Source organism: Diabrotica virgifera, chromosome 8 (assembly GCF_917563875.1).
Source record: "Diabrotica virgifera virgifera chromosome 8, PGI_DIABVI_V3a".
Classification (NCBI taxonomy): domain Eukaryota; kingdom Metazoa; phylum Arthropoda; class Insecta; order Coleoptera; family Chrysomelidae; genus Diabrotica; species Diabrotica virgifera.
Genome location: NC_065450.1, coordinates 14,965,027 through 14,980,131, shown reverse-complemented (window position 1 = coordinate 14,980,131; position 15,105 = coordinate 14,965,027). Strand labels below are relative to the sequence as shown.

Below are 15,105 nucleotides of genomic sequence, written 5' to 3'. Positions count from 1 at the left end.
GAAAATAAAAGCTTCATAAACTCTTGACAGACGTCGATCAATCTCTCCACAGCTGGTGATGGCCAGGCGGGTCAGGAGTGTGTTCCGAATTTCTTACCTCGGCTGACTGTGTTCCAATTTGAAATTCCAATTTGACAACACAGCAATATTAAAATTGTGAAGGTATATGTAGTTTCATTACATGTATAATACCACAGAACCGGTTCGTATGGTAACCGGTCAATTGCTCGAATGTAATTGCTCGAAAATCAATTGCTCGACATGAAAATTGCTCGAATAAAAAAGAAAATCAAATATCTAAAATATTTATTCAAAATAATAAAAAATATAGACATAAGAAAGATTCTTGAATTAGGACAAATTATGTGATATATCACATATATAATAGTATATTAATTTATGCTGAAAAAGTATTTATTACAAATCTAAACTGTCTTTGAACTTTTAAAATAATAAAAAAAATAACGGTTTTGAGTTTCTCTCATTATGATAATTAGGTATTATAATAATTTCCAGGTATTAGGGAAAGATTAAAATCATTAAATACCCATTAACATGCTTACCCATTACCAATGTTTCTTTATTGGGTATGTATTGGATTTTTGTGGATTATTGTGAATAAATATTTTAGATCTATACTTCTCTTGTTTATTTTATTTTATTTTATTTTATTCGAGCAATTTGTATTTGGAGCAATTTTCATGTCGAGCAATTGATTTTTTAGCAATTGCATTCGAGCAATTGACCTAGAACCGGTTCGTATAGTGGAAGATGACTAAAAAACTATTTCTATTTGTATTTGTACATATTTATAAATTCGTATTTTTGTGTAAATAAATGTGGTAATTCTTTAATTCTACTTTCTTCTCTGTATAGATCTATTAAATTATCTACTTATAAAAATTGTAATGTTATTGAGGTTGGTTTTTAAGGATTGAAATATTATGATATTATATTCTTAAGCATAAAACAATCATTATTTAACCAATCAGAACCAAATTTTAACCATATTAAAGTTTACAATGTGTTTATTTAATTTTTGACAATAAGGGGTAGTTTACACCCCTAAAAATTATCAACGCCCTTGATCATGATATAGAATATGAAGTACAGGTTGAGATGATCCTAATCCCAAATTTTTATGTAAATCGATGCAAGCCGAAATAATTTTTTTTAGGATAAGTCAATATTGTATATATATAGCTCTAAGAAGGGTAGTTTTAAGGGTTGAAATATTATGATAGTATATTTTAAAGCATAAAACAATAATTATGTAACTAATAAGAAACAAATATTTACAAAATTAAAGTTTAAAATGTTATTTTATAATTTTTTACAATTATTTTTAATTTTCACTATTAAAAAACCAAAAGCGTACATCGGCTCAATATAGAAAATGAACTAGTGGGTGAAATGAGCCTAATCCCAAATTTTTGTATAAATCGATGCTGGACTAAAAAATTTGGAGGTTTTGCCATTTATTCAGTTTCAATTCCTCGACTATAAGATAAATAATGAGAAATTCGACCAGAAATTCAAAAAGATCGATGAAACTTCTCAAACGATCGATGAAACTTCTAGAAAGAGCGACGACAAATTCGAAAACGTTGCTAAAAAATTTGACGAGACTTCTCAAGTAATTAAAGAAGTTTGTAGACAAAACAACGAGAAATTTGAAGGAAGTTTCTAGAACATTCGATAAGGTACAGAAAAGTGTAGACGACAATAAGAAATGCTAGAAGAAACGATCAAACAATTAGAGAGCTTGAAAACCGATACAAAAGTGCAACCACCACTTAATGCAGTAGTTTTAGATCTACACGTGAAAGATGAAACACCGAGAGACAAAACGTCGCATAATATGAGATTTAAATTACCACCATTTGATGGAAAGTCTTCTTGGTCCATATACCTTAGACAATTTGAAGCTATTGTGGCCGCCAATCATTGGACCGAACAAGAGAAGGCTATTTGCTTAACTGCTGCTTTACGAGGTGATGCTGCAGATATATTAAGGTCAATTCCTAAGGGTCGAGAAAAATGTTACCAGACCTTGTTCACCCGTCTATAAAAACGCTATGGAGATGCCCATCTTCAACAACTATACAAGGCACAACTGCAAGGTAGAAGTCAACGAGCCAGTGAGAATCTGCAAGAATTTGAAGCAGATGTGGCTCGTCCCTAACAACACACAACATTCCAGGAATGTACTACCAAAGTTCTATCAATATTTGAATGTCCTGGACATTTAGGGAACATTCGTTGAACATCTGTTTAAATTATTCCTGGAATGTTACCATAAGACATTCTGTGAACATACTACCAATGTTCCTATATTTTAAGTTGCGAAATAATACATACGTGTAACAGATACAACATTACTTATAACATACCAGACAAACTAAGTGACACTTTAGGCCTACAGTGCAATAATATGTCAAATTTAAAGAGTTTCCCAAGTTCAATTAATACAATATTATAAACATACAAATGTAATAAAAATTATTGTTCGCGAATATTCAATTTGGAATGCGATTTTGTTAATAAAAAAAATACTTATAACTTATGCAAAACCCAAGAGAGGCATTTATATTTATTTCTTTTGCGTTCATTTTCAAATTCGCCGTGCATATATTTTTGTGCATGGCGCTTGAGAGGGCATCACGTGACTAAAAACGACCAACCAACGACCTCGCTTCGGCCATCTTGGCATCTTCATCTTGGCCACGGATCGTTGTTTAGTTGTTTGTATTATTTGTGCTTTTTAAGAATATTTTTTTAATTCGGATACTTTTATAATAGCTTTAATAGTATTATTAACATAGTGAATAAAATGGTGTCCTGTTTTTAACGCAGTTGGAGTAGCAGAAACAAATGTAGATAAAAAAATCTGCAGGAATAACGTTTCAATTATGACAGAAGCTCCAAACAAATGACTGTGAATGAAAAGCCCTATTAAAAGGTTAGTATGCAAATATGTAAACGAAGGCATGCCCTGTATTTCAGAAAATAAATTAATACTATTAATACCCTAATAATACTATTCATAAAAAATCTTTAAGTAACCTAGATATAACAAAGTGAATAAAAGGCATAAATCAGAAGAATTATTATTTTATTTTATAAGTTAATAATTGGTCATATCCATTTATTATTTTAATAATAATTGTGAATAAGCCACAAACTTCGCTTATTCCTAACTAAAATAGTAAATAGAGATAATATCAATAGGATTTGTAAAACTAAAGTAATTCTTTTTGCGTTTTTGCTAATGTATGCCTTTATAAATAGGATGGTAGATCACACACTATAATATGCAGTACCAACTAATGAATACACAGAATATTATAGTCGATTTGCTAAACTCAGTCTCAGTACTACTGAGTCTCGCTAAACTCAGTCTCAGTACTACTGAGTCTCGGACACAACTGGCTAGTGATTTTAGTAAATAATTTTGCCAATTTGGTAAAATTGGCAAAAAAAAAATAATAACTAAATAGTTAATAATTACTGTAATTTTGGCAAAATTGGCCAAAAACAAAAAAAATTACCTACTAAAATCACTAGCCAGTTGTGTCAGAGTTTGGGGAACCGACTATACTAATAAACAATTTCTAAGCTGTTTTATAATATTTTGTGAGTCCATTAATCATATTTTTTATTTAAAACTAAAATTTGTTAATAATGCTTAGTAATGCATATATTTTGTATTTTTAGCTTTCCAGAAGATCCTGCGAAGAAGACATGAAGTATAGATCAGATTTGTTAATAGAGGAGTATGTTCAAAACACTTTTTAGAAAAGATATTGACAGAACTTCACTTTCATCTGTTCGTTTAAGAGACTGTGCTGTTCCAATAGCTTATGTCACACAGGTATATGCATTTTTTTTCTTGGTTTTAACATCTTTAAACGCGAAATACGCAATAGCTTATCGAATTGATGCCATGTTATTTTTCTTTATTAAGGTCTTTGTTTATTATTGTGTATGTGTATTAACAACAGAAACATTTTTGGTTATTCTTTATTTTATTTTATATTTTGTCATCAAGTGTTCAGTCAATGTATGTAGTTTTCTTATGTACACCTTTATGGGTTTATACCTGGTGGATGTATATTTCAATAAATAAATAAATAAATAACCTAATTAATAATACAGTCTGTACAATATAGATACTGTTGTAATTCATTATCTACATCGGAGATCTAAGTTGACATTGTTGCCCAACTGCAAAAAATTTTTGAATTCATTTTAAGTCAAATATATCACATAATTATTGCGAAGTAGATTATACAACAAAACAGATTAATATTCAATGTAAATAAATAAAAACATCAGAAATAGAAAACAAGAATTAAGGTATAATCTTATGTTACAGTTATTAAGGTACCAAGGGTATTATAAGGATAATAACGCTTGAGGTCAATGGTGTTTTTAACAAGGGCCTGAGGGATATACGTTGACCGAAAGCGTTATTATTATAATACCTGTGGTGCCTTCAACGTTTAATGTCTGACTAAATTATTCTTTATATGCGAAAAATTTGAATGAATTTTGAATTGATTAGTTTTTAAATAAGTACATTTACCAGTAACAGTAGTAACATAATTGTGGTAACCATAGTTTTACTTAGGTTGATATTTGTCAACTTGACAGTATCTAAGTCGTTATTTAAATTTAATGCCCAAGGGCGTTATATCATACTTAACAGACTTCGAAATGTCATTATTTGTCAAATAATGTACCAGTAGGACATTAAAGTAAATAATAAAAACAATAAATATAATGAATACTAAATACTTATTTGTTTGTGAAAAATCTATTTCTTTGTGGCTTTTTTGTAATTAACTATTCTAATGAGGAAATAAGCCACAATTTACTTGAAAAAATAATTTTATTAAGGTTTCTACTTCCACGTCGGATGTCGTTGTCAAAATACAAAATGTTCATTATTATTATTTTATTTATTAAATATTATTTATTATTTATTTAAATATTATTTAATATTTATTTTTTTATTATTATTATTTATGCCTATTATTACCTGTAAATAATATTTCTTCTGATTGTTAATTGTAAAGGATAGAAAAATTACCTTTTATTTTATTTTCTTTTAGAATCAGCTGAGAGAAGTGGTCTACAAAAAACCAGAAAGGAAACGGAATATGTGGCTACGAAAAGCAAAAGAAAAGTTTACAAAGCAAATGTGACACATTTTTTTATAATATTTAGGAATGTCAGTAAATTACATTAAAAAATGTATGTAAAGATTTTTTGCAATAAAAATGTTTATATTTATCAAGGATGTATTATTTGGTATGGCCACATATCGTCAGTGATGTGACAATACCTCCTATCTGTTTTTTTCAAGAGATTTGTAAGATAGACTAAAAACTTGTTTCGGCCACCTCCTGTTTTCATATATTTTTTGACTTGTTTTGCAGTAAATTCAACTATCTATTTACTACAAAAAAGTCAGAATACGTACGAAAACAGAAAGTGACCTTAAAAAATGTTTTTCGTCTCCTGCAAACCTCATGAAAAAACATAAAGGAGGTATTGTCACATTACTGACGATATATTTCAGTGAATGTCTAAAAAATATACTGTGAATGTTCAAAGAACGTTCGTAGACATTCATGGAATGTTCTAACAAGACATTCAGTCTAAAAATATACTGTGAATGTCCAAAGAACATTCATGGAATGTTCCAACAAGACATTCAGTCTAAAAAATAGACTGTGAATGTCCAAAGAACATTCGTAGACATTCATGGAATGTTCCAAGAGAACATTCTAAGAATATTTAAAATGCTGACACAGCACTTTCCTGGGACTTTCCAGGGACATTCGTGTGCATTTGGGGACATTCCAGGAATGTTTTCAATGTCCTGTGTGTACATTCTAGGAACATTCATGGAATGTTTTGTGTTATTAGGGGTGTGGTGCGGTTGGCTTATCCGGAGGTGCCAGACAACGTTTTAGAAGAAATTGCGGTAGATACCTTCGTCAATGGGTTGACAGATAGTGAACTACATAAAGCTTTACGACTAGCAAGACCGAAAGTTTTAGATAAAGCACTAGCTATTGCATTGGAACACGAAACGGCTAGTCAAACTTCACGAAGCCACTGATTAAGAAACATTGAAGAAAGTGACGAACATAACGATGAACGTCTAGATGAAAGGATATGGAGAGTAGTTCATAACGAGATGCCAAAGAGGCGCGAGCCTAGATGTTGGAATTGCGGCGACGTAGGCCACATTTGTCGTAATTGTAAGAAGATCGTACAGCAGTCGGGAAACAAGAGCGGGTCGACACCAAGGGGCAACTGCCGACCTCGAGAACTAGAGCCCCCTTAGTAACTGTCAACCTTACGTCCTCTGGTAGAATTCAAAACTTATACATCGAAGGTCGTATCAATAATACCTAGATGTAGATCGTTTTTAGTGGATACAGGTGCAATAAAAACCATCGCACGTCCAGAAGGAGTACGAGGCCATCGTAAGTTATCACCTGCAACAGTAAGGCTTAGAACAGCGACTGGTGAGCTTATTAATACATATGGCAAGGCTAATATGTCAGTATCCATTGTCCACACCACAGTTGAACACCAAGTATTAATTTCCGAAGATCACCGACGAATTCATATTGGGAATGGACATACTAAGAAAAGTTGGGGCTGTACTGGATGTTCAAAATGGAGTCCTCAAAATCAATGGTGAAGAGTTTCCCTTTCACAACGACAAAGAAGATGTCATCCGCTTACTAACTACAGGCAATGTAACCATACCCGGTAATAGTGAGAAAATTCTGATGACCAGACTTGATGAACACTGCCGAGGGGAAAGTTTAGGGATGGTCGAAAATGGACAAAGTCGAGTTCCTAAAGGCGAAAATTTTGGTGAGATTTCGAGATGTCATCACTGTAAGAGTTATGAATTTAAGGGAAACTGCTATCAAGTTGAGTAGAGGAGCTTTGATCGGAGAGTGTGTTCTGGTGGCTTCAATTTGCTCTATGAATACCAATGAGAAATCATCGAAGTCGAAGTATCCAAAGGAGCTTGTTCAGATGATCATTGAAAGATGCTAAGATCTTGATCAAAAAAGAACGGAAAAAGTGAATTCTATACTGATAGAGTATCAAGAAGTTTTTGCTATTAATAAGAAAGCTAAGGGCAAAACAAGCATAGTAACACATAAAATAAATACCGGAGACGCTCAGACAATCAGACAACGGCCTAGACGACTTCCATTTTCGAAAAGAGATGAAGCCGAAGAGATTATCAAAGATATGGACAAACAAGGGGTAATTGAACCATCGAACAGTCCACGGACATCACCAGTAGTTCTGGTAAAGAAGAAAGATGGTTCAACGCGTTTTTGTATCGACTACCGCCAGCTCAATGCGGTAATAAAAAAAGATAGTTATCCTTTGCCCTGAATAGAGGATACATTGGATACTCTCTCCGGTTCTCGTTGGTTCTGCACACTCGATTTAAAGAGTGGATATTGGCAAGTAGATATGGAGCCAGCCGATCGAGAGAAAAGCGCATTTTTGATACGGTCAGGGCCTTGGCAGTTTACGGCTAGGCCTTTTGGTTTATGTAATGCTTCTGCCACATTTAAAAGATTAATGGAGGCAGTTTTAAGAGGTTAACACAGAAAACATGCCTGGTTTACTTGGATGATGTAATTGTGGTTGGAAGGTCCTTTGATGAACATGCCAAGAATCTAATAGAAGTCTTTCAACGATTGAGGGCAGCGAACTTGAAATTATGTCCGAAGAATTGTAACATGTTTCAACGAGAAGTTAAGTAATTAGGTTATATTGTATAGAGTAATGGTGTAACAGCTGATCCTGAAAATATTAAAGCAATTAAAAATTGGCCCGTACCAAAAGATAAACATGAAATTAGAAGTTTCCTTGGCCTATGTACATATTACCGACCCTTTTGTCAAATTATTTGCCAATATCTCCAAGCCCCTAACCAAGTTGACGGAGGAAGGTCAAGAATATACATGGAGTGAAAAGTGTCAAAAAGCTTTCGAACAACTACAAAGGGCTCTGATCAGTGCACCGATATTAAGTTACCCGAGACAGGCAGGAAACTTTGTTTGGATACCGATGCTAGCAACAGTGCCATAGGAGCTGTTCTCTCACAAATCCAGGATGGAGAAGAAAAAGTCATAGCTTATTTCAGAAAAGTCCTGTCGAAACCAGAAAGCAACTATTGCGTTACCAGAAGAGAACTGCTGGGCGTAGTGAAGGCTTGTAAACATTTCCATAAATACTTGTATGGCAGATAGTTCCTTCTTCGAACAGATCACGCTGCTCTAAAATGGCTCATACAATTCCGTAATCCAGAGGGCCAGATGGCAAGATGTTTAGAACGATTACGAGATAGAACACAGGGCCGAAAGAGTTCATTCAATTGCTGAAATGCCTTTTCGAGACGACCATGCAGTGCAAATTGTAATCACTGTGTCAAATTAGAGGAACGACTTTGCCCCTTGAGACGAACCACCGTAGTTAATGAGTTATGGCAGCCCCAATAGTTACAAGACGCCCAAGAAGATGATCCATGTATAAAAAGATTATTAGATTGGATTCGTCAAGGTGAAAGACCTAGTTGGCAAAACATTAGTGCATGTAGTCCGGAAGTCAAGACCTACTGGAGCCAATGGAATTTCTGGTACTAAAAGATGATCTTCTGTACAGAACGTTTGAGAACGATGATCGTACAGAATCTAAGCTTCAGTTGATTGTAGCTAAAAGTAAAGTGTCAGAAGTACTGCGTCAGTTGCACGACGGTACGTCAGGTGGACACTTTGGTATTACGAAGGCTCTGCAAATGGTTCGAGAACGGTTCTATTGGGTGAACTGTAAAGATGATGTAAGAATATGGTGCCGGAAATGTGAACTGTATGCACCCAGTAATGGTCCAGTTGGTAAAAAGAAAGCACCCATGAGACCGTACAATGTTGGCAGTCCTATGGAAAGAGTAGCAATTGACATTGGAAGTCCATTTCCAGTAACCCATGCTGGAAATAAATACATCCTGGTAGCCATGGAATATTTTACGAAATGGACCGAGGCCTATGCATTACCAAATCAAGAAGCTGCTACCGTTGCAGAAGTACTTGTTAAAGAATTCTTTAGCCGATTTGGTGTTTTCTTAGAGATCCACTACGACCACGGGCGAAATTTTGAAACAGCCCTTTTCCAAAACGTTTGTAAATTTATTGATGTCAATAATACCACAACAACGCCCCTGTATCCTCAATCAGATGGGATAGTCGAGAGGGTGAACCGAACGATGGGTATACACTTGTCCAAAGTTGTATCTGAACATCAACGAGATTGAGAGCAACACATTCATTTATCCCTGATGGCCTACCGCTCGGCCGTGAATGAAACTTCAGGTCAGATACCAACCTGCCTGATGTTGGGTCGTGAAGTTCTTTTCCCTACGACCTAGAATTTGGATGCAGACGTTTCGAGGAACATTTTGCAGGCGAAGAATACGTCAACCGCCTTAAGTTACGAATTAACAACATTTATGACTTGCCCGACAACACATCCAGATAGCCAGTGACAGAATGAAAGATCAATATGATTCTCGATGCAAGAATGAAAGCTACGAAAGTAGGTGATCTTGTCTGGCTTTATAATCCACATCGTCGTCGAGGCTTGTGTCCTAAACTTCAAAGACAATGGGAAGGTCCGTGTGAAGTTAAGAAGAAAATAAATGACGTAATATACAGAATTAAGAAGTTGTTAAACGGTAAACCAAAAGTTGTTCACATGAATCGTCTTGCACCATATGCTGGCTCAAATAAAACAGAAGAAGCCCCGAGTCCTCCAACAGGAGATTAAAAATGCCGCACAGCCAAGTTTTAAGGAATTTGTGTCAAATTACGCAGAGAGAAAGAGTGCTAGATTCGGTGTGACCACAGATATTCAGCAAGATCTGTTTAGTGTTCCAGAAAACGCCTCTCTAGCCCACTGTATTGCCACAGACCTCGAGATGAATAAAGGAATCTCGCTCGTATTCAATAGAAGGTTCGGCCTTCTGGACGAGTTAAGAAATCAGCAGCCTAAAATTGGAAGAGTACATCGATTGGAGGATGGTCCTCGATATTTGCTGTATATGGTGACCAGAAAGTCTTATACGGATACGCAATCAATATGACATCAAAAATTTGGCTTTACCAAAAATAGGCCAGCCAGTAGAAAATCTGGATTGGAAGATTGTGAGAAGCATGCTTGAAGTGGTCTTCAGAGAAACTGGCGTACGAATTACTGTGTGTTGCGTGAACCCGAAGATGTCATACTCTTCACAGACAGTAGACTGTTACTTATTTTCTAGGGGTGTATGCAGAGCTGGAGAGTCCTGTAGATTCCGCCATCCTGGGCCATCTAGAGTTGCTGATCGGGACGCTCAGATTTTAAGAGGGAAGCAGTGTACCAAAGGATTACTTTTGACCGACCCTCGTATAATAGGTCCCATCTCCACACATGTAGATCCACATCAGCGGGGCGGAACACGAGCAATTCTTCGAATGTCCCGACAAAAAGTAGAGATGGGCAGAATCTTCGAGAAATAACGGCTGGTATTTATATAGGAGCGAATTTTGTAAATAGAGTTTAGTTTAAGCTAGAGGTTGTAGAAGAAAACTTGTATAAATAAATTAATAAAGTCGTATATAAATACGAATCGCTCGTTTGATTGGTACAATATGATACATGAAAATATCCCATGCGGAAAAGAAATCCTATTTCTATAACACTGGGAGCAGCACAAAACATTTTATTTCACATGTATTTATAAAATATCGACAAACCCAGGTTTTAATGTAATTGTGACAGTATAGTGTCTGAAGGCTCAGGAGACTGAGACCCCGAAAGCCTTAAAAAGACGTCAGAGAGGACGTCGAAAGGTCGGTCTAGAAACCAACTACGCGGTTCAACCCGGAAGCCTGGTGAGTTTATTTTTAATATTAATTCTTTTATTGATATTTATTTTAGCTATAAGTTATATATAAATCTTTCTATAAGTCTTTCTCTGGCGATTAGATAAAAATATCAATAAGTAGGTACTGAGGAAACACAAAATGTTATTTTATTCTCCAATCGGTCGTATTAACATCCTTGATCCTGCTAAAATATAACTGTTCCCTTCTGAATCCTTCCAAATAAGTCCTTGAGATGTGTATAGTTCTGGAACTCCCACTGTCATAAATTTTCCGTTTAGGTTGCTGTGATAGCAATTTGAGTACCACCAGGCTCCATCTAAAACATAAAATATTAAAGAAAATGCGTTAGTTTGTTAATTGGAATGCAACCAGTAGTTAAAAGGAAATATTTATTTCAAAAGTAGCTCTGAAACAAAAGACACGATAATATCAAAATGGACTAAAGTATCTAAAAGGGTTAGGATGTGAAAATATGTTGTATATCGATTTGAAATAAAAATAAATGGTGTTAATTTTTGGATCAAAATTTATTACATAGTAAATCGCATTTACTTTTTATAGATTTGAAAAAAGCATTTGACAGCATACAACTTTTTAGGCTACGGACTGCAATGGAAAGACAAAACATCAGTCACATTTATGTAAAAACTAGTGATTTTTCCTGACAGTACTAGGGGAATACAATTAATTGCCTTCTACAGTCACAGCACTCTATTTTTTGTGTATACTCCTATTTTATTTCCTTCAAATTTTTTCCGACACCCTCCATTTTTTTCTAATTCCCTCAATTTTTTCTGGTACCCTCCATTTTTATCTGATATCATCCATTTTTTATTCTTATTTTTTATTTGGAGATTTTATAAATGTTCATAACTTATGTAAAAATTAAGTTAAAACCTTCTTATTACACGGAATGCTGAGACTTCTTGTGCTTAAATTATATTTTTAATTTCAAAGCAATTGGTCAAATAGTTTAAAAGTTATTTAATTTGATTATCCTAAATTCATTTTTTTTGCAACACTATAAGTGAGAAAATTATGAGGTTACAGTAATACTTCGGACAGTTTATGGAAGAAGAACATTTATACTATTAACTTAATTTAAAAAAAAATGACGAAAAGTAATTCTAAACAGTGTAAAATTATTTTGCAAAAACATGTCAACTTTTTGCTTACTTAAAAACAATTAGAATAACTTTTTAACCGTTACCTATAGAAAAATTAGTTTTTCATATTTTAGAAAGACTGAATTTTTATACACATTTAGACAGAAACACAATTGTCCTAGGAAAATTAAGGACGAAGTTAGCCCCCTTTTTTTAATTCACACGTTTTTGCAAAAGAATTTTGCAATATTTAGAATTATTTTTTGTTATTTTTTTTAATTAAATTAATAGTGTAAATCTTTTTCTTTGATAATAGTGTAAAAAAAATAAATTTGGGATAAAAAAATTAAATAACTTTTAAACTATTTGACCAATTTCTTTGAAATTTGGGGCATGATTTAAGCACCAGAAGTCTCAGCATTCCGTGTAATAAAAAGGTTCTAAGTTAATTTTTACTTAACCTTTAACTACACGCGCTGGCGTATTTTGTACGCCAGATAAAATAATTCTACTGCCAATATATTTAAAAATTTAATTTTTGACCTTGTTTATCTCTCTAACCTATCACTGGAATGTGCTTTACAATTTGGTTTTAGTTTCGTTATAATGAGCGTTCTGGGAAGATCGTAATTTACATTTAATTATTTGTTGTTTCCGGTGGTGGACAATAATATACGCCACGATTATATCATTATAAGTAGTAACATAAGTACATATTTCAATCCTTTTTTAGTCATTATGGCACAAAATATATTTTTCTTTATAAACAATACTTTTTCTCGTGTAAAAAATCACATTCCAAAAAAATTTTATTACTAATTTTATTTATCATGGAATTCAGTTATTCCATGATTCCAGTTATATATCCCAATTGGTTTACTAAGAAGGAACTCCAAGTATTCACTGATGCTGAATAAGGTTTATAACAAACAACTAAGTTCATTTAAAAAAAATTAAACAAATCCGCTGTTTTAAGTGTATTTCCTTGTGGCGTATAAAGTACGCCACGCGTGTAGTTATGTTATAACTTGATGCGCGGGTAGTTAAAGGTTAAGTTATGATTATTCAGAAAAACTTAAAATTTATGATTCATTTTGCAATTTTCTAAGCAACCAATAACGCTAGACACATTCAGCGAAAACCATAATGAAGTTTTTTATACGATTTATGAGTTTCCTACTCTCAAATTTGCGAAGAGAATTTACGATTTTTTGATCTTTATTTATTTATAAGTATGCATATCCTCAAAATCGGCTGCAGGAAACATATATGTTATTATTATAGGTGTCCATACTACTCAAAAAATTTGGTTTCAGCCTGGAAGGGGTTGTGTCACCAACAGGATATATTTTTTTATTATTTCTCTGAACTATTATTTTTTTATATTTTATCTATTTATAACTCGAGAAGGACTAGATTGATTTGGCTACTTTTTATTTTGGAATATTTGTAGAAGTGTAAAGAAGATATTTACCATATCCCATCAGATATCAAATTTTATTAGTTGTATAGGAAGTGTGTAAAACATGTGCTACTTGCTCAAGAATATCTATATTTTTGGAAATATCGAAAATTAATATAAGTACAGAAAATATGTTTATAATTAAAAATGATTTTAAAACATTGTTTATTTACAAGAATAAAAACTACCTTTCAACATTTTATTTGTGATAAAGCGTTACAATTTCATCATACTTTCTCACCTTTTAAACCTTCCTTGAACTGCTACAAATGTTTTAAACTCGAAATTAGCTAATTCAATTCAGTCATTCTGAAGCTGTTATAAAAAAGATATAACAAAATAAAATGACGTTTATTTATTAACGTTTATTGACGTGTATTGTTTTGTTTTGTTGGTCTTTAGTTTCTCTAATTTCGGTTTTTATTTCTTTCTGTTTTTGTTTGATACCGTTTTGGGTTGCAATAATTTCTTTCGTCATTATAATTGGCCTAAGTTCTCAGATACTGTTATTTGGCAATTGATAGGTGTTCTTGGTGTTATTTTACTCTGTGGAAATAAATCTATATTTTCTCCTTTTGTCCGTCCTTTTGCAGCAATCGTCGCTGTCCATTTTTCCAATATTTACCTGACCTTTTCTGCTATTTCGCTGTTTATCTACTTTGTTTCCCTTTTTTTCTGTCCTACAGCGCGAAAAAAGTGGTCGACCAGTGAACCTGTCGAATCTGCTACCCTTATCGGTCTTAATTATTAATTGTAAATATGCATCTTTTGGAAGACGCCCTTTGCGGTGGTGAAAAACAACTAAAAGTGCCAATAAAATTTAACAATATATAAAAAAATATAATCAGTCAATATAATAGTTTTTTAAACATATTAAAAAATTGTGTTTTTTAAACGCTTTGCTTTAGTTTAATAGTTTGGGTCAAATTTTTAGACGGTAATTTGACTTCTTTTTCTTCATTGCAAATGAATGAAAATTTGCAGACATATGCATTCGCGGGAACAAAACACATAGTCAATAAAAAAAATGTATGGTTATTAATTGTTTAAAAAAACGAATGCTTAAATTCTCTTGTTGTAGCTAATTATAATAACTATACATAATTTCAGTTTTTACTTGTTTACGTTATGCTTCATAAATAAACAATAAAGTTTCAAGTTTTTTGCCGACTCAGACTACTTTTCATGTTTGTATATCATGTTTATAAAAATCCCTAAGCGGCGACGGTTTTGAAGACTCGTATGTTTGTTTATATAAACATCGGCGCTTATTTGGGTCAAATTTCAATACAATACGAATCAAAACTTTAACCAAAACTCAAATTCAAAAATTCGTGTTTTTAACGTAGTCTTAGAAAAACCACCGGTAGAGATGTTTCGTGTTACAATTAACATTGGAATTCGTTTTGGAATATTAATAGTCTAAGAGCTAGTGAACCCTCCGACTAACGGTCGTCCTGTAAGACTAAAAATTTTTCTAGTGATAATTCATAGCATACCAAGGCTAAAATCCATGACCTGGCAGGCCTCAGCGGTGCACGTGTATCTACCAGGTGAA

General features: G+C 33.3%; 1 protein-coding gene and 1 long non-coding RNA gene across 2 annotated transcripts in view; one reads left to right on the top strand and one right to left on the bottom strand.

Moving 5' to 3' along the window:
• Nucleotides 1-2,613: 2,613 nt before the first annotated feature.
• LOC126890675 (uncharacterized) lies at nucleotides 2,614-5,298 on the top strand. Its single transcript, XR_007700409.1, has 3 exons — nucleotides 2,614-2,962; nucleotides 3,718-3,874; nucleotides 5,118-5,298. It is a non-coding gene; the product is annotated as an uncharacterized LOC126890675 (long non-coding RNA).
• Nucleotides 5,299-11,125: 5,827 nt separating this feature from the next.
• LOC114340859 (ficolin-2-like) overlaps nucleotides 11,126-15,105 on the bottom strand; it is a 45,438-nt gene continuing 41,458 nt past the window's right edge. The window contains exon 6 of the mRNA XM_050658936.1: nucleotides 11,126-11,295. Within this exon, the coding sequence (XP_050514893.1) occupies nucleotides 11,126-11,295 (170 nt within the window). The remainder of the gene's footprint in view (nucleotides 11,296-15,105) is intronic.